Consider the following 24,617-nt stretch of genomic DNA (forward strand, 5'->3'; position numbering starts at 1 on the left):
TTTTTTTGGTGGTGGGGCAGGTCATAACGATGTTCCTTTTTTCGGAGGTACTTCCATGCTCTGTAATCCAACTTATGCAGGGAGAGGTACCGCCCCTATTTATCCTGGAGGTTTCCTGTCCTTGAAGGGCAGATCCCCCCTCTCTCGTGGTGCCGTCATGGGTTCAGAAAAAACACATTACCCTTAAGTAATTACATATTTCTCATCTACCCCTTACATTGCCTGAAAGTAACCTCCCTCCCAATGCAGGACTCCCGGGAGCTACTCTGCGCAACTCTTTGGGACCTCCAGAGGTCCGGAGTGATTTCTCCTGTCTCTACATCAGAGATCATTATGGATCATTATTCCTACCTCTTTTTAGTAAAGAAACCCAGCGGCTCCCACCGATTTGATAATAAACTTAAAACCACTGAACCAGTATGTTGTCTACAAACGCTTCAAAATAGTCCATCAGATCCACAATACCTCTGATAGGTCAAAATTTTGTCATGGCGATTATAGATTTACAAGACGCATACTATTATGTGCCCATTCACCCTTTCATCGAAAGTTTTTAAGATTTGCAGCGCTAAAGGACCAACAGTTCCTACACTACCAATTCAACGTACTTCCATTTGAGATCTCATCTGTACTTTGGATTTTCACCAAGATCATGGTGGAGGCCGTTTCTTTCATCAGGAGGCTGAACATTTGTATCATAAACAAATAAATCCGCAACCGTGGATTAACAAATGCGGTTATCAATTGACCGCTATAGCACGTCCTTAATATACAATTTGATACCGGAAAAGAGGAAGGACTTAACGTGCAAGAGAACAAAGTCATCATAAATAATTTGAAACCACAACCTCAGTTACTGCATATAAAATTTAATTTTATTACAAACAGAGTAAAAACAGGTTGGATTTTCATGATATATAGAATGCTTTAAATATATAAATACATGATTTTAGTGAAAAACGAGGACAGAAAGAAAGCAGCACAATACCTATGCGTATAGGATGTAAACGGGCAATAAATGAGCTAACCCATGGAAGGTAGAGATGGAAAATATATGTACTAATGAAACCATGGGATTAGCAGGGCAGGGAGGATTGATTGATTAAAATCAAACTTACCCATATATTTAAATTGCACTGATAAGATACCGACTCGTATGCCCCTACACGTCTCGCCTCAGCTTCATGAGGGGGAAGTGGAAAAGGAAGAGGTGCCTGGCAATTTAAATATATGGGTAAGTTTGATTGATTGATTATTTCTTTGAAATGCTCCGGGGAAATCCCTTAATTGAGTCACTTTACATTGAATGGAGATTTCATGCATTTAAGTGTATTGTAATCTACTGGTTACTTGCATTTTAATCAATCAATCCTCCCTGCCCTGCTAATCCCATGGTTTCATTAGTACATATATTTTCCATCTCTACCTTCCATGGGTTAGCTCATTTATTGCCTGTTTACATCCTATACGCATAGGTATTGTGCTGCTTTCTTTCTGTCCTCGTTTTTCACTAAAATCATGTATTTATATATTTAAAGCAATCTATATATCATGAAAATCCAACCTGTTTTTACTCTGTTTGTAATAAAATTAATTTTTATATGCAGTAACTGAGGTTGTGGTTTCAAATTATTTATGATGACTTTGTTCTCTTGCACGTTAAGTCCTTCCTCTTTTCCGGTATCACATTTGTATCATACTATACCTAGATGACTTCCTACTCGTCTCACCCTCAGCTCCCCTCCTAACAGATCACATAGAGAAAACTCTTGAGATCCTTCGATCCCTGGGATCCTTCGGTCCCCTGCAAACTAGAAAAAATTCCTGGGAGTCCTATTACGTTCACACAAGCAGACATCCTCCCTTCCAGAAGACAAAGGGTATTACGTCGCAAAATTTTGTCTTTATAGGACCAGAGGTCACCTCCCATCAGGTCAGCAATGTCCACACTGGGGTCTGACCACCTGTATCCAAGCAGTAGCCTGGGCCCAAGGACAAGGACTCTTTAGACTCATGTCCTATCCCCTGGATCAATAATCATGTATCTCAACAAAACAGTCCCCCTCCCAGGTCCTGTTAAGGCTTCCCTGGGCAGGTGGCTAAATCCGAAGAACCTACGGAAAGGAGTAACCTGGCACCATGATCCGCCAATCACAGTTACAACAGATGCCAGCCAGAGAGGCTGGGGTCGGTGGTAGCACAGTCAACCTTTCAGGGAGTCTGGACACCTGAAATCAGCCAACGTTCCTCGAACTTCAGGATGCTGAAGACAATAGGAGTCCCTCAAAGCAGCAGTGGCCCTAATCTATGGGTCCAAAATAAGGGTCTACTCTGACAACGTGACAACAGTTGCTTATCTACACCACCAGGGAAGCACAAAACATGAGGATTTGAAAAACATCTCTGCAAGAATATTTTCATGGGCAGAAAGAAACCTATTGTCACTAACAGCCTTTCATCTGAAGGAGTCTGCCAACATACAAGCAGTCTTCCTCAGCAGGCGAGACATCCACCTAGGAGAGTAGAGTCTGAATCCGGAAGTTTACCAGATGCTTTCCAAAAAATGGGGCCAACCACAAGTGGAATTTTTCGTATCCCATCAGAAGACCAAGGCAGATCACTACTTCTCCCTAAACCCAAGGGACAAGTGTCTAGCGGTAGACTCATTTGCTCACACGTGAAAATTCCAACTGGCATATGCTTTTCCGTCAATTCCGATACTGGCAAGGACACTCCAAAAGATGCAGGCAGAAGGCGTCACCACTATTCTGATAGACCTCATGTGGCCCAAGCAAAGCTGGCTCGGAGCTCTAACCAACTTAGCTCAAGAAGATTCCTTGAAAGTTCCTCAGATCAGCAACCTTCTCCATTAGGGTCCTCTATATCATCCGGACCATCAGGGACTAAAACTAGCTGCTGAAGCCATCATCTCAAGAGCCAGAAGCTTCTCTGACAATGTAATCCAAACCCTGCAGAGGAGCAGGAAACCTGTAACCAATGCAGTCTGTGGCAAAATATGGACGGTATTCATCTCGTTTTGCAAATCTAAACCCCTGGATCCATTCCATCCCAGTATACCACAGATCCTGGACTCCTTGCAAAACGGACTTGAGCTAGGCCTTAAACCTACTACTCTAAAAGTACAGATTTCTACCTTTAAGCTTCTTCTTCGACGTAAACCTTGCTAACCACCAGTTGATTTTAAAGGTTCTTAGCCATCAGGCTTCATCCTAGACAAACCAATCTGACTCCCCCTTGGAACCTCAACATTGTTCTCAAAGGGATGGCGCAGCCTCCCTTTGAGCCCATCACCTCTATAAGTCTACAGATGCTGTCATGGAAAACTACCTTCCTGGTAGCAATTACCACAGCAAGGAGTGTTAGCGAACTCGAGGGTCTTTCGACCAGAGAACCAGATTCTAGAAGACAGGATCATCATTTGTCCTAACACATCCTTCCTGCCTAAAGTGGTATCAGACTTCCACAGGTCCCAGGACATTATGCTTCCCTCCTTCTGTGACAAACCAACTAATGACAAGGAGGCTGAATTCCACACTTCAGATCTTCAGAGGTCTGTTATTCATTATCTACAACAAACAAGTGCCTGTAGGAAAGATTCAAATCTTTTTATCCAGCCTTTAGGCAAAAACGAAGGTAAAAAAGCAGCAAAAAATACCATTGTAAACTGGATAAAAAGCGCCATATGCGAAGCATACAAGAGACAAAACCTAACATCACCATTAAGGCTTACAGCCTACTCCACCAGATCCATACCTACTTACTGGGCTGAAAGAGCGAATATCTCTACGGAACAGATATGCAGAGCCACCACATGGTCTTCAATCCACACATTCATCCGTCACTAGAGACTAGACCTGGCCTCTAATAGAGACTTAGCCTTTAGAAGGAAAGTCCTTCAAGCTATTGTTCCCCCCCCCCCCCCCCCCCCACAAATTTTTGTTGGTACTCCTTCTGTGGTGCTGTTGTGGAGGGTGACTGCAGAAAATAGTGTCTTACCGGTAATTCGGTTTCTAGGAACCTTTCACGACCGCACTAGTTTCCCTCCTTATGTTTAATCCGCAATCTCTGTAATGGCTTATTTCTTGAAAGTAAAGATTCAGCCATTCATAACAGTGTGGTCCTTGAAAAAACACTGACGAAGAAGCGGGGAGGGGCCTTGTAACCTCATTGTATTTCATGTCCCTATTGGGGTGGAGAGGGAACCTCCTGTGGTGCTGTTGTGGAGGGTTCCTAGAAACCAAATTACCAGTAAGACTAATTCTGTTTTCATGAAATATGTGCTAGAGTCTCCACTTCATGTATTCAATTGCAGGAAGTAGATGTTTGGTCATGGCAGCTGGTAACTTATGAAGCCCCCTCCATCTGCTTTTAAGGGTGCAGAGGGTTTTTCAGGCACACAGATTAATAAAGCATTAAAAAGGCTATCCAAACTGAAGAAACTTCATAATTCACTTTGCAGTTTAACTTCTTCCCGCAAAAGGACGTTGCATTCACATCCTGGAAAGGGGTCCTCACTTGTGGATGAGGTCTCTGGAGCTGCGCTTCCGCCACACACTGCAGATACCCACTATGTTATTTACAGTTAAGTGCAGAAATATTTAGACGGTAACACAAGCTTTGACATTTTAGCTGTTTACCAAAATTATATATATATATATATATATATATATATATATATATATATGTCTATCTATCTCTGTCACTTTCCCTGTCTGTCTCATATATTATATGTTATATATATATATATATATATATATATATATATATATATATATATATATATAATATTATATATATGTGTGTGTGTGTGTATGTATGTATGTATGTATGTATGTGTATGTATGTATATATATATATATATAATATATGAGACAGACAGGGAAAGAGATAGGCAGACAGGGAAAGAGAGAGACTGAGAAAGAGACAAAGTGAGAGAGGCAGGGAGATATATACAGGGGGAGACAGACAGAGAATGGGAGAGAAACAGAGAGACAGTTACTATCCCGGGCAACAGTTATTAACCCGGGCGAAGCCGGGTAGTACAGCTTCGCCCGGGTATATATATACACACCGTATTTTTCGCTTTATAAGACGCACTTTTGTTCCCCCAAATTTTGGGGGAAAGTAGGGGGTGCGTCTTATAAGCCGAATATATATGGGGGGGGGTATATATGTACACCCCCTGCAGGGTCCAGGGGAGGTGGGGGCGCTGCTGGGGGCAGGTGAACGCTGCGGCGGTAGCGTTTGATCTCCTGCTCCCGCTCATATAATATGCACAGCCGCTGTCCATCTCAGGTGGTGCTGAAATCGCACCGCAGTGACTGGCTGGGGGAGCGGTGCATATTATATGTGCCTCCGCCCCCCTTTGTTAGATATGGCCCCCGTGCTGCTGCTCATTCTAAAATAAAGCTTTACTTACCCCCTCCAGCGTTTCTCCCCATGTCCCTGCTTCCACTGTGATCAGGCATGCAGAGATCTCAGTCTGCTGTGCCGATCACATGACCGTCCGAGAACCAGGAAGTGGAAGAACAGAAGCACTGAGGGAGACAGGAGGGAGCTCAGCGCTGGAGGAGGTAAGGAAAGAGTGTTTTATTTTACTATGGGCAGCAGCCTGGGGGCGATATCTAACACAGGGGGACTTGTGCGATCTATAGGGGCCAAGGGCAGCACGATGGGGGCGATATCTAACACAGGGGGACTTGTGCGATCTATATAGGGGCCATGGGCAGCACTATGGGGGCGATATCTAACACAGGGGGACTTGTGCGATCTATATAGGGGCCAGGGGCAGCACCATGGGGATGATATCTAACACCGGGACTTGTGTGATCTATATAGGGGCTATGGGCAGCACCATGGGGGCGATATCTAACACAGGGGGACTTGTGCGATCTATAGGGGTCATGAGCAGCAGCATGGGGGCACTATCTAACACAGGGGAACTTGTGCAATCCATAGGGAGCCATAGGCAGCACAGGGGAATATATGCAATCCATAGGGGACCATAGGCAACACAGGGGAACGTGTGCAATGCATAGGGGACCATAGGCAGCACAGGGGAATGTATGCAATCCATAGGGGGCCATAGGCAGAACAGGGGAACGTCTGCCATCACAAGGGGGCTATATTCAATATAAGGGGGCCATATCCAGATTAAGGGGGCTAATTTTAGGATGGGGGGCTATGAGGGACATATACCCTATATAATTTGTTAGAGGGACACTGGCATTATAAGATGGACCCCATTTAACATTAAAAAAAAAATTCTCTTTTCCTTCACCAATTTTTGGGGGTGCGTCTTATAATCAGGTGCGTCTTATAAAGCGAAAAATACGGTGTGTGTGTGTGTATATGTATATGTATATATATATATATATATATATATATATATATATATATATATATATATATATATATATATATATATATATATATATATATATATATATATATATATATATATATATGATATGACAGTCATATAATCGATATGGGTTTACAGTGCAGACTTTCAGCTTTAATTTGAGATGATTCACATCCTAACTGGAGTAAGAGTTTGGGAATTGCAGCTCCTTAGTTTTTTTTGAAGGGAATAAAAGTAATTAAGCTATTATCTCATAAGCTCCTTAAGCTGGGTTCACACATAGCGACAGCGACAACGATGACAATGGTGACGTAACAGCGACGTCACCATTTTCTGTGACTTAACAGCGACCTTGTAAGTCGCTGTTATGATCGCTGCTTAGCTGTCAAACACAGCAGAATCAGCAGCGATCCTAACGACACACGTCGCTGTGCTACATGTGCAGAGAGCTAGGAGCCGCACTTAGCGCTGGCTCCCTGCACTCCTAGCTACAGTACACATCGGGTTAATTATCCTATGTGTATTGCAGCTACATGTGCAGAGAGCAGGGAGCCGCGCACACTGCTTAGCGCTGGCTCCCTGCTCTCCTAGCTACAGTGCACATCGGGTTAATTACCCAATGTGTACTGCAGCTACATGTGCAGAGAGCACCCAGCCGCGCACACTGCTTAGTGCTGACTCCCTGCTCTCCTAGCTACAGTACACATCGGGTTAATTACCCGATGTGTACTGCAGCTACATGTGCACAGAGCAGGAGCCGGCACTGGCAGCGAGAGCGGCGGAAGCTGGTAACGAAGGTAAATATCGGGTAACCAGGGAAAGGTTTTCCCTTGGTTACCTGATGTTTACCGTGGTTACAGCTTACCGCAGCTGCCAGATGCCGGCTCCTGCTCGCTTCATTTCGTTGCTCTCTCGCTGTCACACACAGCGATGTGTGCGACACAGCGGGAGAGCGACGACCAAAAAATGAAGCTGGACATTCAGCAACAAGCAACAACCTCACAGCAGGGGCCAGCTCGTTGCTGGATGTCACACACAGCAACAGCGACGGGACGTCGCTGCAACGTCACAGAAAATGGTGACGTAGCAGCGATGTCGTCGTCGTCGTCGCTGTTTGTGACACCATCCTTAATATGCTGCATGGTTTATTTTCACATTAATCTTAAATCAATTAAGCAGGTAAAATGTCTGGAGCTGATTCCAGGTGTCGCATTTGCATTTGGAAGTTGTGGTTGTGAACCCACAAGACGTGGTCAAATGAGCTCTCAACAAAAGAGAAGCAGACCATTATTAGGCTAATTCAAAAAAAAAAAGCATACTGGTGAGCTTGGAAACTCGAAAACACCTCGGGACCCATGGAAAACAAGAGTGGTGGATGATTGCAGAATCCTTTCTAAGATGAAGAAAAACTCCTTCACAACATCCACCTACGTGAAGATCACTATGCAGGAAGTAGGTGCTTCTGTATCAAAGTCTACCATAAAGCGAAGACTTCATGAGAGCAACAAGGGTTCACCACAAGGTACAAATCATTAATCAGCCTTTAAATATAAAAAGGTCAGATTAGACTGCAAAAAAACAAACAAAACATCTAAAGAGCCAGCCCAATTCTGGAAAATAATTGTTTGCATGGATAAAATTAAGATCAACTTGTACCAGAATGATGGGAAAAAGAAAGTATGGAAAAGGCTTAGAATGGCTCATGCAAAGCACACTACATCCTCTATGAAGCATGGTTGAGGCAATGTGATGACATGGGCATGCATGGATTCCAAAGGCACTGCGTCACTAGAGTTTATTGATGATGTGACTGAAGACAAAAGTAGCTGGATAAATTCTGAAGTGTACAGGTCAATACATTCTGCTCAGATTCCACCAAATGCAGCAAGGTTGATTGGACGGCGTTTCACAGTACAGAAGGCTAATGATCAAAATATGTTGCAAAAGCAACTCAGGAGTTTTCTAAAGCAAAGAATTGGAATATTGAGCACTGGCCAAGTCAATCAACAGATCTCAACCCCATCGAGCATTCATTTCACATACTTAAGACAAAACTTAAAGGGAACCTGTCAACTCCTTTAAGCCCTCCAACCAGTAGCATTCACATCTATATTACTAAATTCCCTGCTGAACCAGCCCTGGCTAATGTTATTCACTTAACTCAATGTTTTAAAAAAAGATTTATAATCTCTGCTTTTCCTTTCATTTATATGCTAGTTTAGGCCTTTGACTGGTTGATAGGTCGTTAGTTCACCAGACAATCAGCACTCTTTCCCCTGTGGATGTGATAACATGATTTCCAAGAGCCGACGTTACCGCCAGGTCCTTGAAATCTCAAGCATGCACGTGGCTTTGTTCACTCACATTGAGCCTCTGAAGTTAGTTATTCACATCCCGTTTTCAGAGAAGCTCACTGCAGATGTCTAGAAGCTGTTCCTCAGATCATGTGCAGTGCACATCTCTGCAGCTGGGACACGTTCACCCGATATCAGAGTTTCAGGGTGAGTGAACAAAGCCACCTGCATGCGCAAGATTTCCAGGAGCTGGCGATGAGTTCTAAAAGGTGAATGTGTGTGGGGGAGGGGTTACGTAATCTGTGATCCTCCGCAAGTATACAGTGGCTGAGGATCATGTACGGAGAAGTCACAGAAGCAGTGCACAGCAAGTAATCTTTAGCAACTTGGGACTTTAGCAAGTAGGAATGGTACTGGATTACATTATATTAAGTGACTTTATTACATGGCTTATTGCTCCTTTGAGCCAGCCAGTGCCAGCAACTGTAACATTGATTGCAGAGTTTCTCAGGATAGCACATACAAGGTGACATGGAATGAATGTTGGGGAGAAAGTCTCTCTCCATCGATTTCTTCATCTTGTGACCGTATAGGAGTCTCTGGATGTTACTTGTGAGTGGACGGATACTGTGGATGGGCTGAATACAGCTTATGCCTATTGAGAAAAAGCAAAATTAAAAAAATAAAGGTAATGTGTGGATGTGGGAGACTCATTGAAGGGACAGCCAAATCAATATTTTTTTTTTATTTTTTTGTGCATGGAAAAAACCCACTAAATGACAATACATTGCAAACAGAAGTTTTTCAGAGCAATTATATCTACAATCAGGCAATTACCGATTCATATCTCCTAAAAGGGTTTTTAGAATTTATTTTTAACTGTTTCATTAACACAGCAGTGTTGAGCACCACAGCTATATAATATTCATGAGTCGAAGTGCCGCCTTCTTTGTGACCTAGATTAATTAGGCCCCAATGATTATGTTCAGACCCAATACTGTACACGTCTGACAGTAATTAATAGTAAGTAATAGTATCTGTTCCAAGCGAGTCAATGGGATCTGAACCAATTGTATCTTATATCACCTGGATAGAAATCTGTTATTAAATAAATATAGAAAATATCTAATTAAAGAAAAAACTTCTCCTCTGACTGGCAGTATTATTCTATACTAAGGCCAGTATATGCGCATCCATACTCTTGTGTTGGGCTACTTACATGTACCGAGCAGGCAGACAGCTGCGAGCCACAGATCATGAGCTCCTGAATCACTTGTGGCTCCTGAGCCACATTTTGGGGACTCTGCTCTAAATAATTATGTTTCAAATGCTGGCAATAAATCATGCAGTGTCAGATGTGTTTGTGAATACAGAGGGCGTGATTCATCAAGACCGGCAATGTTCGCGCCCGTCTTGAGAAGGAGGTGTGCAGGAGTCAGACATTCCTTATTCTTTAAGAGGCGATCTCCTCTTCATAAATCAGGAGTGCTGGATGAGTCCCATGCACCTTTGTGTGCACATCGCCACAAACGATACTCCAGTCCCTGTTGGCGTAAAATGTGTGGCATGGCAAACGAACTGGTCATTATGAGCTGTGGTCACGACACTGCTGTCCCCTCAGCTCTGCCCACTTTGTCAGAACTGGACAAAAATGGCATGCGAATGCCAAAGTTGCAGAACTTTGGCAGAGCCTCCTGGTCCAGCAAAATTATGTGACTCTTCAAATCTTTTTACCCAAGAATAGTGTCATAAAAGATTTGATGAATTGGTGCCACTGTTCCGTAAACAAAATCTGTCTGCATTTAAACAGGCTTATGTTCTTTTATGTAACCCCTTTTAAAAAAATGTTAACATTTTGTTTGTGTTTTTGGTCATGTGAAAATTTCATTTTTTCCACAGTCACTTGCAGTTATGGCGGCTACGGGAGAAGGATCAATCCGTTATTGGCCAAGTCTCGCACATGAAGAATTTTACACAGAAGCTTTTGCTGATTTGGGAGATAATATATGTTCATTTTTAACTGCTGTAAAGGTAATATACCCTTTAGGAAATAAAAGAAATTAAACATCATAAATATGTCTTGCAAAAAATAACTCAAGGTTATGTATTCTATGTGTAACAAAAAATGATGGTTTACATATCAAACATTTACCTCCTTACAGATGTTGGCTGTACTAGTACATTCACGGTCTTCTGGCAGTGTATGGACTGGGCTGAGGGGCTGAGCTTGCACTATACTTGGTAGATGTTAGCTGTGTTATACAGTCTGCATTGTAACATCAGTGATTGGAGCTGTGCTCTGATCACTGATAACTCTTTAAATGAAACCCTCACAATCGCATACAAGATTTCTCCCATGCCTCCCCCATACTCTGGAACTCTCTACCACAGCATATCAAACTCTCATCTACCGTGGAAACCTTCAAAAGGAACCTGAAGACCCACCTATTTAGACAAGCCTACAACCTACAAAAACCCTCAGTCCACTATAGCGCTGCTTGACCAGCTCTGCCCCTACCTACTGTATCCTTACTCCTACCCTGGTAGATTGAGTCCTCGCGAGCAGGGTCCTCTCTCCTCCTGCACAAGTCTATGCCTTGTATTGTTCATGATTATTGTACTCGTCTATGTATTTCCCCTCCCCCTTTTTCACTTGTAACTCACTATGGAGTAAATGGTGCTATAATAATAAATAATAAATGACACTGTCAATCTCTGATACTGGCATTTAAGTGCATTGTCCTGACAGAGTGCCATTTAGGGCACCTATCGAGAACAGCTAGGTTTCCAAGGCAGCCTGGGGGTGCTTTAAGACCCCATGGCTACGATGTTGGTATTCCTGTTAAACCAAACCACAACTGCAGTTCAGTTGTATTGCAGTATGTAGAGCAAGTGAGCACACAATCGCATGTCCAAATAAATTGAGGTGTCTAAGAAGTATTTAAAAATATGAATAAAAAATGCCCAAAAAAAGCTCGAACTCAAAATATAAAATTACTAGACCTACAAAGTAATATGCATGAACCTTAAAAGGCAATCTGTCAGGAGGTTTTTGCTATGTAATCTGAAGACTGCATGCTGAAAGGGTTAAAACAGAATTCAGGGATGCCTGTCTTGTCAAGGACCTATTTGTTGTTTTTCTGGAATGTTTGTTTAAGCAGCAGGGCTTATGCTGGACTACATTGTCAGCACAGTCCAGCAGCCCCTCCTCCGACGCCTCACTGTCAATGGTCAGTGTCTGTTGAGAGCTTGGTGTGATCGGGTGCAGCTTTTTCTGCTCTGCCAGATGGCTAAATATATGTTCACACAGGGCTTTTTTGGTAAGTTTTCTTTTAAATGTTTTTATTAATTTAGCACTAAGTAATATGAATATAACCAGACATGTTATGAAAATATACATTGCTGATTTTAGTAAACAACACACATATTCTAGGTTATAGAATGTTACTTTTAAATTTAACCACTACATACTAAACTACTACAACAATAAAATACATTAACTTTTAATCTGTCTTCCTTACTCATTGGAGTGGAAATCACCAAATTATAACATATCGATCAATCATAACCACAAGGATATTTTAGAAACGTAAATTATTACCGTATTTTTCGCTTTATAAGACGCACCGGAATATAAGACGCACCCCAAACTTAGACATAAAAAAGGTAAAAAAAAGAAAAATGGGGTCCGTCTTATACTCCGGTGTTCTCTTACCGGAGGGGGGCAGCAGTGGTGGTGAAGCGGGGTCACAGGAGGCACAGGTTGTGCTGGCAGGCGCGGCGGGTCAGTGGCAGCGGGGTCCGTGGTTGCAGGTGCCGTGGCGTCCGTGGTTGCAGGCGCGGTGGCATCCGCGGTGGCAGGAGCCGTGGGGTCCGTGGTGGCGGCAGCAGCCGTGGCGGGTGAGCCGTGCAGCAGGCTGGTGCAGTGAGTGTCCGCGGTCCCGGTTCAGTGGTGGCAGTGGCGGCGGCGACGGCTCAGTGGTGGGAGCGGCGGCGACTGCTCAGTGGTGGCAGCGGCGACTACTCAGTGGTGGCAGCGGCGGGGACTGCTCAGTGGTGGAGCAGACGGATGCGGTGTTTTCCCAGTGTGTCCGCGGTCCCGATTCAAGTAATGGCGCCCGGAGCGACGCATGCGCAGATGAAGCTCTCATCCAAGGGCTCCATCTGCGCACGCGCTGACTCCCGGAGCAGCGCATGCGCAGATGGAGCTCTCATCCAAGAGCTCCACCGGCGCCATCATTTGAAAGTGGGACCGTGGACAACTGGTGGTAACATGCTGCACAGCCGCCCGCCCCGCATGCACAGAGTGGCAGCCAGCAGGCTGCCCGCCCACCCTGCGTACAAGCCGCCGGGTACCTGTGCTTGCGTGCGATGGCAGCCGGGTACCCATGGCTGTGTGCGGGCGGCACCTGGGTGCCTGTGTGAGGGCGGCAGCCGGCTGCTGCCCGCACAGGCACCCGACTTCCGCTCGCACACAGCACCCGGCTGCCGCCCGCACACAGCCATGGGTACCCGGCTGCCACCGCATGCAAGCACAGGTACCCCGCTGCCGACCCCACACAACACCCGGCTGCCGCCCGCAAACAGCCACGGGTACCCGGCTGCCACCGCACACAAGCACAGGTACCTGGCCGCTTGCATGCAGACACAGGCACCCGGCCGCCCGATCGCCTCAGACAGGACCCCCCCCAGGTACCGCTTTATAAGACGCACCCCCCATTTTCCTCCCAAATTTTTGGGAGGAAAAGTGCGTCTTATAAAGCGAAAAATACGGTAAATATATAAATGGGAGAGGGGAAAAAAACAAAAAAAAAAGCAACACATGTTTAAATAGTTATTTATCATTAGGTTATTCCATCTTTCCCAAATTTTTTTGTATTTTGGGTATCGATTATTAAAAGTGGCGAAACGTCTCATAATTATTATGAAGCATTATCGTTTCTTTAATTTCTGTAATAGATGGTATATCTGTCTTTTTTCCATTTAGCCGCTATATGAATTTTGACAATTAAAAAAATGAGAATAATTAGGTATTTGTCTTTGGTAATGCTATCTAAATCTAATGAAAGAGCCATTTGAGGTGTAATAGTGATACTATTTCCAAGAATTTGATTTATTAAAAGGTTAACCTCCCTCCAAAGACATCTCAATTTGGGACAAGACCAAAATATGTGAAGAATATCGCCCTTTAAATTACATCCTCTCCAGCATAAATGGGAATTATTACTTGAAAAGAGCGAGAGCTTATGAGGAGTAAAGTACCACCTAGAAAGCAATCTATATATATAATTGCCTTATTCTGTCTGTCTGTCTGTCATGCTCCAAAATTGTGTCACGGTGACATTGTGTCACCGTGACATGTCCTTACGGTGACACAAAGCTGATTGGCCGCTGGGTTCGCCATGGCCCCGCCCCCCCCCCCCACAGATTGGCCTCTCGCCCCGGCACCCTGCAGGCATTGGCAACTCGCCCACGCCACGCCACGCCCCCCTCACGCAATAGACGTTAGCTCTCGCCCCCCCCCCCCCGCCCCCCGCATTGCCCGAACTGACACGGTCACGGAGCCACGAATCCGAGGTGAGTACTGTACTCCCCCCCCCCCCCCCTTTCCCCCCTCACCAACGGGAGCCCACATCAGCGTACGCCGCCGCCGTATGCTGGTGTGGGCTCCCGTGCAAGCGGGGGACGTGTTGCGCTGGTAACCATGCTTGCATAGTTACCAGTAAATCAAGGTCCTGCAGCGGCGGGAGTTTCACACGCACAAACATAACAGCACACACACACGCATGCACACACATCAGATCACACTCACTCTCACACACACACCTCACACACACACCTCACACACACCTCACACACACATCACACACACACATCACACACACATCACACACACATCACATCGCATCCACACACTCACAGCATCCGGAGATATCGCTTGCTTCTCGGCCTCGATACTGTGCTGTTGTGACCTTCCAGGACCTGACGGAGGATCACATGGCCAGAGGCATGTGGTATCTCCGGATGTTGTGACTGTGAGCGCGTATGTGCGATATCGTCAGTGTCTGTGTGTGTGAGTGTATGCGATCGGGTGTGTGTGAGTGTATGCGATCGGGTGTGTGTGAGTGTCGGGATCGGGTGTGTGTGAGTGTATGCGATCGGGTGTGTGTGAGTGTCGGGATCGGGTGTGTGTGAGTGTATGCGATCGTGTGTGTGAGTGTCGGCAGAGGAGCACGGCGTGCTGGAGGAGGCTGGGAGCAGAGAGGCTGATCTTGGGGAAGGCTGGGAGGAGGAGGCTGATGCTGGGGGAGACTGGGAGGGGAAGGCCGATGCTGAAGGAGGCTGGGAGGAGGAGGCTGGGAGGAAGGAGGCTGGGAGGAGAGGCTGATCCTGGGGAAGGCTGGAAGGAGAGAGGCTGATGCTGGGGGAGGCTGGACGGAGAGAGGCTGAGGCTGGGAGGAGAGAGGCTGATGCTGGGGAAGGCTGATGCTCAGGGAGGCTGGCAGGGGGAGGCTGATGCTGGGGGAGGCTGGGACGAGGGAGGCTGGGAGGAGAGAAGCTGATGCTGGGGGAGGCTGATGCTGGGGGAGGCTGGAAGGAGAGAGGCTGATGCTGGTGGAGGATGATGCTTGGGGAGGCTGATGCTGGGGGAGACTGGGAGGGGAAGGCTGATGCTGAGGGAGGCTGGGAGGGGGAGGCTGGGAGGAAGGAGGCTGATCCTGGGGAAGGCTGGGAAGGGGAGGCTGATGCTGAGGGAGGCTGGAAGGAGAGAGGCTGATGCTGGTGGAGGCTGATGCTTGGGGAGGCTGATGCTGGGGGAGACTGGGAGGGGAAGGCTGATGCTGAGGGAGGCTGGGAGATGGAAGCTGGGAGGAAGGAGGCTAGGAGGAGAGAGGCTGATCCTGGGGAAGGCTGGGAAGGGGAGGCTGATGCTGAGGGAGGCTGGAAGGAGAGAGGCTGATGCTGGTGGAGGCTGATGCTTGGGGAGGCTGATGCTGGGGGAGACTGGGAGGGGAAGGCTGATGCTGAGGGAGGCTGGGAGGAAGGAGGCTGGGAGGAGAGAGGCTGATCCTGGGAAAGGCTGGGAACGGGAGGCTGATGCTGAGGGAGGCTGGAAGGAGAGAGGCTGATGCTGGGGACAGAAAAGGCTGATGCGGGCAGAGAGGCTGATGCTGCGGGCATAGAGGCTGATGCTGCGGGCATAGAGGCTGATGCTGCGGGCATAGAGGCTGATGCGGGCATAGAGGCTGATGCTGCGGGCACAGAGGCTGATGCTGCGGGCACAGAGGCTGATGCTGCGGGCACAGAGGCTGATGCTGCGGGCACAGAGGCTGATGCTGCGGCCAGCATGGGGGATGGAGCACGTTTTGGAGTCCGCAGCATGGCGGATGGAGCACGTTTGGGAGTGCGCAGCATGGCGGATGGACCACGTTTGGGAGTGCGCAGCATGGCGGATGGACCACGTTTGGGAGTGCACAGCATGGCGGATGGACCACGTTTGGGAGTGCGCAGCATGGCGGATGGAGCACGTTTGGGAGTGCGCAGCATGGCGGTTGGAGCACGTTTTGGAGTGCGCAGCATGGCGGATGGAGCACGTTTGGGAAGTGCGCAGCATGGCGGATGGAGCACGTTTGGGAGTGCGCAGCATGGCGGATGGAGCACGTTTGGGAGTGCGCAGCATGGCGGATGGAGCACGTTTGGGAGTGCGCAGCATGGCGGATGGAGCACGTTTGGGAGTGCGCAGCATGGCGGATGGAGCACGATGGGGAGTGCGCAGCATGGGAGATGGAGCACGTTTGGGAGTGCGCAGCATGGCGGATGGAGCACGATGGGGAGTGCGCAGCATGGGAGATGGAGCACGATGGGGGGTGCGCAGCATGGGGGATGGAGCACGATGGGGGGTGCGCAGCATGGGGGATGGAGCACGATGGGGGGTGCGCAGCTTAGGGGATGGAGCACGATGGGGGGTGCGCAGCTTAGGGGATGGAGCACGATGGGGGGTGCGCACCTTAGGGGAGGGAGCACGATGGAGGGTGCGCAGCTTGGGGGATTGAGCACGATGGGGGGTGCGCAGCATGGGGGATGGAGCACGATGGGGGGTGCGCAGCATGGGGGATGGAGCACGATGGGAGGTGCACACCTCCCCCCAACACACACACACACACACACACGTGTACTGCACAACACACACACACTGGGAAACACAAACACCGCCCTACACAGACACCCACACACACAGACAACGCTGCACACACACAACACCCAACAAACAAACACCGCGGCATACATAAATATACGCACATACCGCACAACACACACATTGCACAAAACATACCTCCCCCCAAAACACACACAAACCACGCAACACACACAATGCTATAGACACACAGCGCTCCACAAACAATGCAACACACGCAACACACACAACGCAACACACAAACACCGCTTTCACCCCCCGCCACACCCAGACAACACCCAGAACATGTATAGCGCCCTACACAAACACCTGGTAACTACACACAACAACATCTATATATATATACATATATATATATATATATATATATATATATATATATATATATATATATAATATATATATAACAAAAATCATACATGAACTACACAATGCGTAAATTCTAGAATACCCGATGCGTAGAATCGGGCCACCTTCTAGTCTATATATATAATTGCCTTATTCTGTCTGTCTGTCTTGCTCCAAAATTGTGTCCTTACCGTGACATGTCCTTACGGTGACACAGCGGATTGGCCGCTGGCCTCGTAATGGCCCCGCCCCCCACACGGATTGGCCGCTCGCCTCGTCTCCTCCCCCCCCCGCACGGATTGGCCATGTCCTTACGGTGACACACAGCGGATTGGCCGCTGGGCTCGCCATGGCCCCGCCCCCCCGCACGGATTGGCCGCTCGGCTTCACGGATTCGCCATGGCCCTGCCCCCCCCCCGCACGGATTGGCCGCTCGGCCTCACGGATTGGCCGCTCGCCTCAGCTCCTCCCCCCGCACGGATTGCCCGCTCGCCTCGGCTCCGCCCCCCCCGCACGGATTGACCGCTCGCCCAGGCTCCGCCCCCCACACGGAATGGCCTCTCGCCCCCAGGTGAGCGCATCAAGGTCCTGCAGCGGCGGAACACACGCACACACATAAGAACAGACACACACATACACATCAGATCACACTCACTCTCACACACACATCAGATCGCATCCACATACAACATCCCGTGATATCGCTTGCTTCTCGGCGGCGATACTGTGCAGTGACCTTCCAGAACCTGCCGGAGGATCACATGGCCGGAAGCATGTGGTATCTCCGGATGTTGTGATTGTGTCAGCGCGTATGTGCGATATCGTCAGTGTGAGTGTATGCGATCGGATGTGTGTGAGTGTGTGTGTGTGAGTGTATGCGATCGGATCTGTGAGTGTCGGCAGAGGAGCATGGCGTGCAGCACAGCTGCTGGGACCGCCCACCGGTGGGCACAGGGAGAAGTGGGGTGTGTGTGTGAGTGTATGCGATCAGATGTGTGCGTGTTTACTGTCTGATGTGTGACTGTGGAGCACGATGGGGGATGGAGCACGATGGGGGGTGCGCAGCATGGGGGATGGAGTACGTTTGGGAGTGCGCAGCTTGGGGGATAGAGCACGATGGGGAGTGCGCAGCATGGGGGATAGAGCACGATGGGGAGTGCGCAGCATGGGGGATGGAGCACGATGGGGAATGCGCAGCATGGGGGATGGAGCACAATGGGGGGTGCGCAGCATGGGGGATGGAGCACGATGGGGAATGCGCAGCATGGTGGATGGAGCACGATGGCTAATGCGCAGCATGGGGGATGGAGCACGATGGGGAGTGCGCAGCATGGGGGATGGAGCACGATGGGGAGTGCGCACCATGGGGGATGGAGCACGATGGGGAGTGCGCAGCATGGAGGATGGAGCACGATGGGGAATGCACAGCATGGGGGATGGAGCACGATGGGGATTGCGCAGCATGGGGGATGGAGCACGATGGCGTGTGCGCAGCATGGGGGATGGAGCACAATGGGGAATGCGCAGCATGGGGGATGGAGCACGATGGGGAGTGCGCAGCATGGGGGATGGAGCACGATGGGGGGTGCACAGCATGGGGGATGGAGCATGATGGGGGGTGCGCAGCATGGGGGATGGAGCACGATGGGGGGTGCGCAGCATGGGGGATGGAGCACGATGGGGGGTGCGCAGCATGGGGGATGGAGCACGATGGGGGGGTGCGCAGCATGGGGGATGGAGCACGTTTGGGAGTGCGCAGCATGGTGGATGGAGCACGATGGGGGATGGAGCACGATGGGGATTGCGCAGCATGGGGGATGGAGCACGATGGCGTGTGCGCAGCATGGGGGATGGAGCACAATGGGGGGTGCACACCTCCCCCAAAACACACACACACACCACCACACACGCACTGCACAACACACCACACACACACTGGGAACCACAAACACCGCCCTACACAGATACCCACACACACACAGACAACGCCGCACACACACAACACCCAACACACAAACAGCGCGGCACACACAAATATACGCACATACCGCACAACACACACATTGCACAAAACATACCTCTAACCAAAACACACACACCCCACACCCACACAAACTGCGCAACACACACAGCGCTCCACAAACAACGAAACACACACAGCGCTCCACAAACAACGCAACACACACAGCGCTCCACAAACAACGCAACACACACAACGCAATACACAAACACCGCTCTCACCCAGACAACACCCCCGCCACACCCAGACAACACCCAGACAACACCCAGAACATGTACAGCGCCCTACACAAACACTTGGTAACTACCCGATGTGTAGAATCGGGCCACCTTCTAGTTTATAATAAGCTTCATGAAGTGTTAAACATATATTAGAAGAGTATGTATCTCCAATACATCTATTCCACTTTTGCAAGGAAAAGGTGTTTTTTAACTTTTTCCCATTTTATCATAAATGGCCTTTTTTCAAAGAGAATGTCTTTGTTCAATATTTCATATATAGATCTAGTTTGCCAAATATTATTATTATTGGCATTACAGATAAGATTACAGGATTGTTCAGTTAATAAATGGTTGTCTTTTAGTAAAGCGGAGATAATTTTTCTGATGGATAAATAGCTGTAGAAATCAATATCTGGTAAATCATGTTGTTTTTTTAAGAGTTTGAAAAGAAATAAAATTAGTCCCATCATGTAAATCCAAAATTTTTTTAAGATTTATGTTCCTCCATAATTCTGGAGTTTTGACTTCTGGGAGCCAATTGAAAAAGGTAAGGGGGATATTCTTTATTTGCTCATATTTATTACTTTTTTGATTTAATGCCGCTAATTTTCTCCATGTTAAGATAGTTGCACATAAAATGGGAGATTCAGGAAGAGGTTGATCAGGATTCATTAGATTATGAATGATTAATGAATATAAAGGAATATTATTATGTAAGTCAGTTTCAATCTCCTTCCATGTAGTAGTAAGATTATCTTTAAACCAAATTTGACTTTGTCTAATTAAATTAGTATAGAAATAACTGTAAATATTAGGTAAGCATAAGCCTCCTCTTTTTTTTCTTTTTCATTAGAATATAGTTAGCTACCATTGTTCTTTTTTTTTATTTGAAACAAAGGTATTAATGAGGGACTGAATCTTACTCAAGTAATTTTCTGGAATAAAAAGGGGAATAGTTCTAAAATAGTATAATATTTTTGGAATAATCATTTTAATAAAGGATTTTCTTCCAAACCAAGTGAGTTCATACTTTAAGTTTTTTAAGTCTGACTGAATTATTTTAATTAGTTTCTCCATATTAATGCTAATTATGGATTTTATATCCCTAGTTAGTTCAATTCCCAAATATGAGATTGTATGTGTAGCCCAATTAAAATCTGTTAGACTTTTAATTTCCTCTGTTATACCATGACTGAAATTAAATTCTAAAATATTTGATTTTGTAATATTTACTTTAAAAAAAGAAATTCTTGCAAATTCATCTAAACTATACAGCACTTCTGTTATGGAAGTTACTGGATTTGATAGGGATAATATGATGTCATCTGCAAACAGGCAAATCTTAAACTCACTATTTTTTAATTGGATTCCTTCAATATTAGCATTTTCTCTGATATATTCAGCAAGGGGTTCTCAGATTTCGGCGAATAGTAAAGGAGATAATGGACATCCTTGACTGGTACCATTCGTTAAGTTAAATGACATGGATAAAAATGTATTTGCATATACTTTTGCTGAGGGACAAGAATATAGAGCAAGAATGGAATTTAAAATTTGATTTTTTTAGGCCAAATTTAAGTAATGTTATTTTCATATATAACCAATTGACTCTCTCAAATGCTTTTTCGGCATCAAGAGTGATAAGTAATGTTGAATCCTTCTTATTGTTCATAATGTTGATTAGATTGATTATTCTACGGGTACCATCAGATGTTTGACGACCTTGAATGAAACCTAGCTGGTCATTAGAAATTAGTCTGGGTAAAATCTTTTTTAGTCTATTAGCGATAATTTTGGAATAAATTTTAATATCAGAATTTATAAGTGAGATAGGTCTATAGTTTTTAACGAATTTTAAGTCTTCCTTCGTTTTAGGAATTAAAGTTATAGTGGCTTGGAGCATTTCCTTGGGGATTTGACCTGTTAAAGTAGCTTTGTTAAAAATGTTGACTAGGTGTGGAGTTAGTAAGTTGGGAAAGGCCTTAAAATATTCGTTTGTAAAACCGTCTGGACCTGAGGATTTTCAAATTTTTAACAGTTTTAATTACATTTATTACCTCATCAAATACAAATGGGGAGTTTAAAGTAGATAATTCGTCTTCTGAGATTGAGGGGAGATTGACTTTAGAAAGAAAGGTATCAATAGCTTCTTTTGTGGGCTGAGGAGTTTGTGGATCAGAATTAAGATTATAAAGATTTTTATAATATTTTCCAAATTCTGCTGCAATATCTTTTGGATGAAAACAGTCTTCCCCATTTTGTTTCTTAATCTTTCTTATTCTGTTTTGAATCCTAATTTCTTTCTGTTTTCTGGACATATATTTAGTGGGTTTATTAATTGAAGCATAATGGTTTGCCTTGATTGCACCTATATATTTATCATACTCCGAGAAAAGGGAGTTTTTAATTTCTGTTCTTGTCCCAAGGATTTGACGATGAATACTTTGCGAGGGAGTTGGAGAACTTTGTTGTAAATCCTCAAGATCTTTTAATTGGGTTTGAAGATTCTTAATTAATTCTTTTCTCTGTCTCTTATTTCTAGCTGAAATTTCAATTAAATGACCTCTAATTACTGCCTTATGTGCATTCCATGTGACAAATGGACAAATTGATTCAGATGTGTTTTCTTGAAAGTAATTTATGTTGATTTCTAATTCTTCTTTTAAATGGGGAGCATGTATTAATGTTGGATTGCATCTCCATATATAATCCATATTTGTTGGGATCCCCAAATCTACTTTGCAAATAACTGAGGAATGGTCCAAAACGGTTTTATGATTTATTGTAACATTTTTAAATTTCGTAATAGAAAAAAATATCTGTAACAGCTAAATCAATACGGGAAAAGGTTTTATGAGGTTTTGAATAAAATTTATATTCTTTAGAAGAAGTATGCAAACAACGAAAAATATCATAAAGTTCATTTGCGAAAAGCCAGTTTTTTAATGTTTGGTAAATTCCTCTATTTGGAGCTGTGGAATCAAGGTGAACATCTGGGACAATATTAAAATCACCCAGTATAAGGGGATCTCCCTTTCTGACCTCTTGGATTTTGGACATTAATTTATTTAAAAAACTAATTTGCCCTTTATTTGGCGCATATAAATTAACTAATGTATGGGGTCTATTATCCAAGTTTGCAATTAAGATCAAAAATCTCCCTTCAGTATCTTTGTATTCCGCAATTAAATCAAAGGTTATAGTGTTCTTAATCATAATTAACACCCCTGCTCTTTTTTTTTTTTCGTTTAGAGAAGAAAAAATGTGTGGGAAATTTTTATTATGAAATTTAGAATGAGAATCTCTAGCAAATTTCACCTCTTGTAAAAACACAACATCTGCTTTGTTATCTCTAATTTCCTTCCACGTGACAAATCTTTTCCTTGGACTATTTAAAACTTTAACATTAAAAGACAAAAAATTTGTAGCCATAAGATGCAAGCCTGCTTAAAATAATGAGAGGGGACACAAAAACGAAAAAAACAAACAAACAAGTTAAGAATACCTATAATAAACAGTAGGAAATAACTAGCTAATATCCTTATTGCAAGATTAATAATAAAATTCTTGAAAACAAAGAGTAAGAGAGCATTACTATTTTAAGAAATCGCTACTCTACAAGACCTTAAACTATGTAATTGAATTATAACAAAGTTTACAAGTACAAAGAACACGAAAAGAGCTTATAATCTTAGATTAATATCTTTCAAAATCTTTCAAATAATCCGCAGCCGAGAAATTAAAGATCTTCTAAGTAGTAGTAACAACTAAACTAACAAACTGATCTTCCAAAGTATCCACTAACAATGGAAGCTCTTCGTGGGGGGAATAAGTTTGTGGAAAAAAGTTTCCGAAGCCAACCGTGGTAAATGAGGATTTTAGAAATTCCAAAGTTGGAAATGAGGATTTTAGTTAGACTCAAATCAATGTCTCTATAACAATTATTGGAATTAATATCTCCATTAGTAAGTGACTTTAAATTGTGAAATCAAGTGGGTTGATGATGGAGTTGTTCATGATTTCTTCTGTTACCTAAGGAAGAAAGAAACTTCATGCCCTCTTCAGGAGTGAAAATCGGTATGGTTTTTCCATTTTGATTAACAATTTTGTAGGGAAGCCCCATCTATAAGCAATACCTTTTTGTCTTAGTATGCTGGTAACAGATGAAAATGACTTTCTAAGAGACATTGTGCATTTGGAAAGATCACTGAATACTTTAATCAGATGATAGGGAGATGGAAGGGTTTTCTTTTCTTTCATGTATTTTAAAGGTCTTTCTTTGGTACCAAAAAAATGCAGACGTAAAATAATATCTCTTGGGGTTTCTTCAGCAATAAAAGATGGTCTTGGCGAACGATGGATATGATCAATTGTCAACTCCAGATCAGATGCAGATGGAAAAATCTTTAGAAGAAGATTCTTAACATAGTGTGGGAGTTTATTTGATGGAACACTTTCAGGTATACCTCTAAGTTTAACATTATGCCTCCTACTCCTGTCTTCGAGGTCTGAAAGTTTCAGTTGGAGGTAATAAATGTCTTTTTTTAGATCATGTTAATATTTTTCCAGGGAGTTTTTTTCTTCCACCTGGTCAATTTTGACCTTGTTTGCATTTATTCTGCCATTTAATTGTTGTACCGTGTCCTGTAAAGCCTTAGTTTGTCCATTGCTAGCATTAAATTGTGGTTAAATGCATTAATAAGCTCATTGAAGTAAGGGTCTGAGCAATTGATCCTTGTTGTTTCTGTATTTGTTGAATTAGAATGTTTTATTTCATCCAGGTTTATAGAGAGATCAATTCTAGGTCGAGTCTTATCTGGACTATGAATAGGAGAGTCTTGTGAGTCAGAATCGCTAACTGGCCCTTTCCTTTTTGCATTGGTACCAGCTTGAGTAGTATGCATAGTGGAGACTTTACAATCCTGTGAATTTTTGGATATCCAGAAGAGTATGTTCAGTAGGTTTTGTATAAGTTATTTTTCCAAAATTATTGGAAGAATTAGTTGTTGCATCCTTTTTAACATGTGTTCCGTTTGTTTCTACAACTTGAGAAGTTGAGGAACCTAAACACTTAGTATGAATTTTTTGAGGTTTACCTAGATTACCTTGTTTTAAGGATTTGTCGCTCATTTTGTTTTGTGATTTGACTCGG

General features: G+C 44.9%; 1 protein-coding gene across 2 annotated transcripts in view; it reads left to right on the forward strand.

Annotated features, from left to right (window-relative positions):
* Window positions 1-24,617, forward strand: part of NUP133 (nucleoporin 133) — a 584,654-nt gene that overhangs the window by 110,299 nt on the left and 449,738 nt on the right. For both annotated transcript variants that reach the window (XM_075339754.1, XM_075339755.1), the window contains exon 5: window positions 10,579-10,710. In XM_075339754.1, coding sequence (XP_075195869.1) covers window positions 10,579-10,710 — 132 coding nt within the window. The remainder of the gene's footprint in view (window positions 1-10,578; window positions 10,711-24,617) is intronic.

The sequence above is a fragment of the Anomaloglossus baeobatrachus genome, chromosome 3 (assembly GCF_048569485.1).
Source record: "Anomaloglossus baeobatrachus isolate aAnoBae1 chromosome 3, aAnoBae1.hap1, whole genome shotgun sequence".
Lineage (NCBI taxonomy): Eukaryota > Metazoa > Chordata > Amphibia > Anura > Aromobatidae > Anomaloglossus > Anomaloglossus baeobatrachus.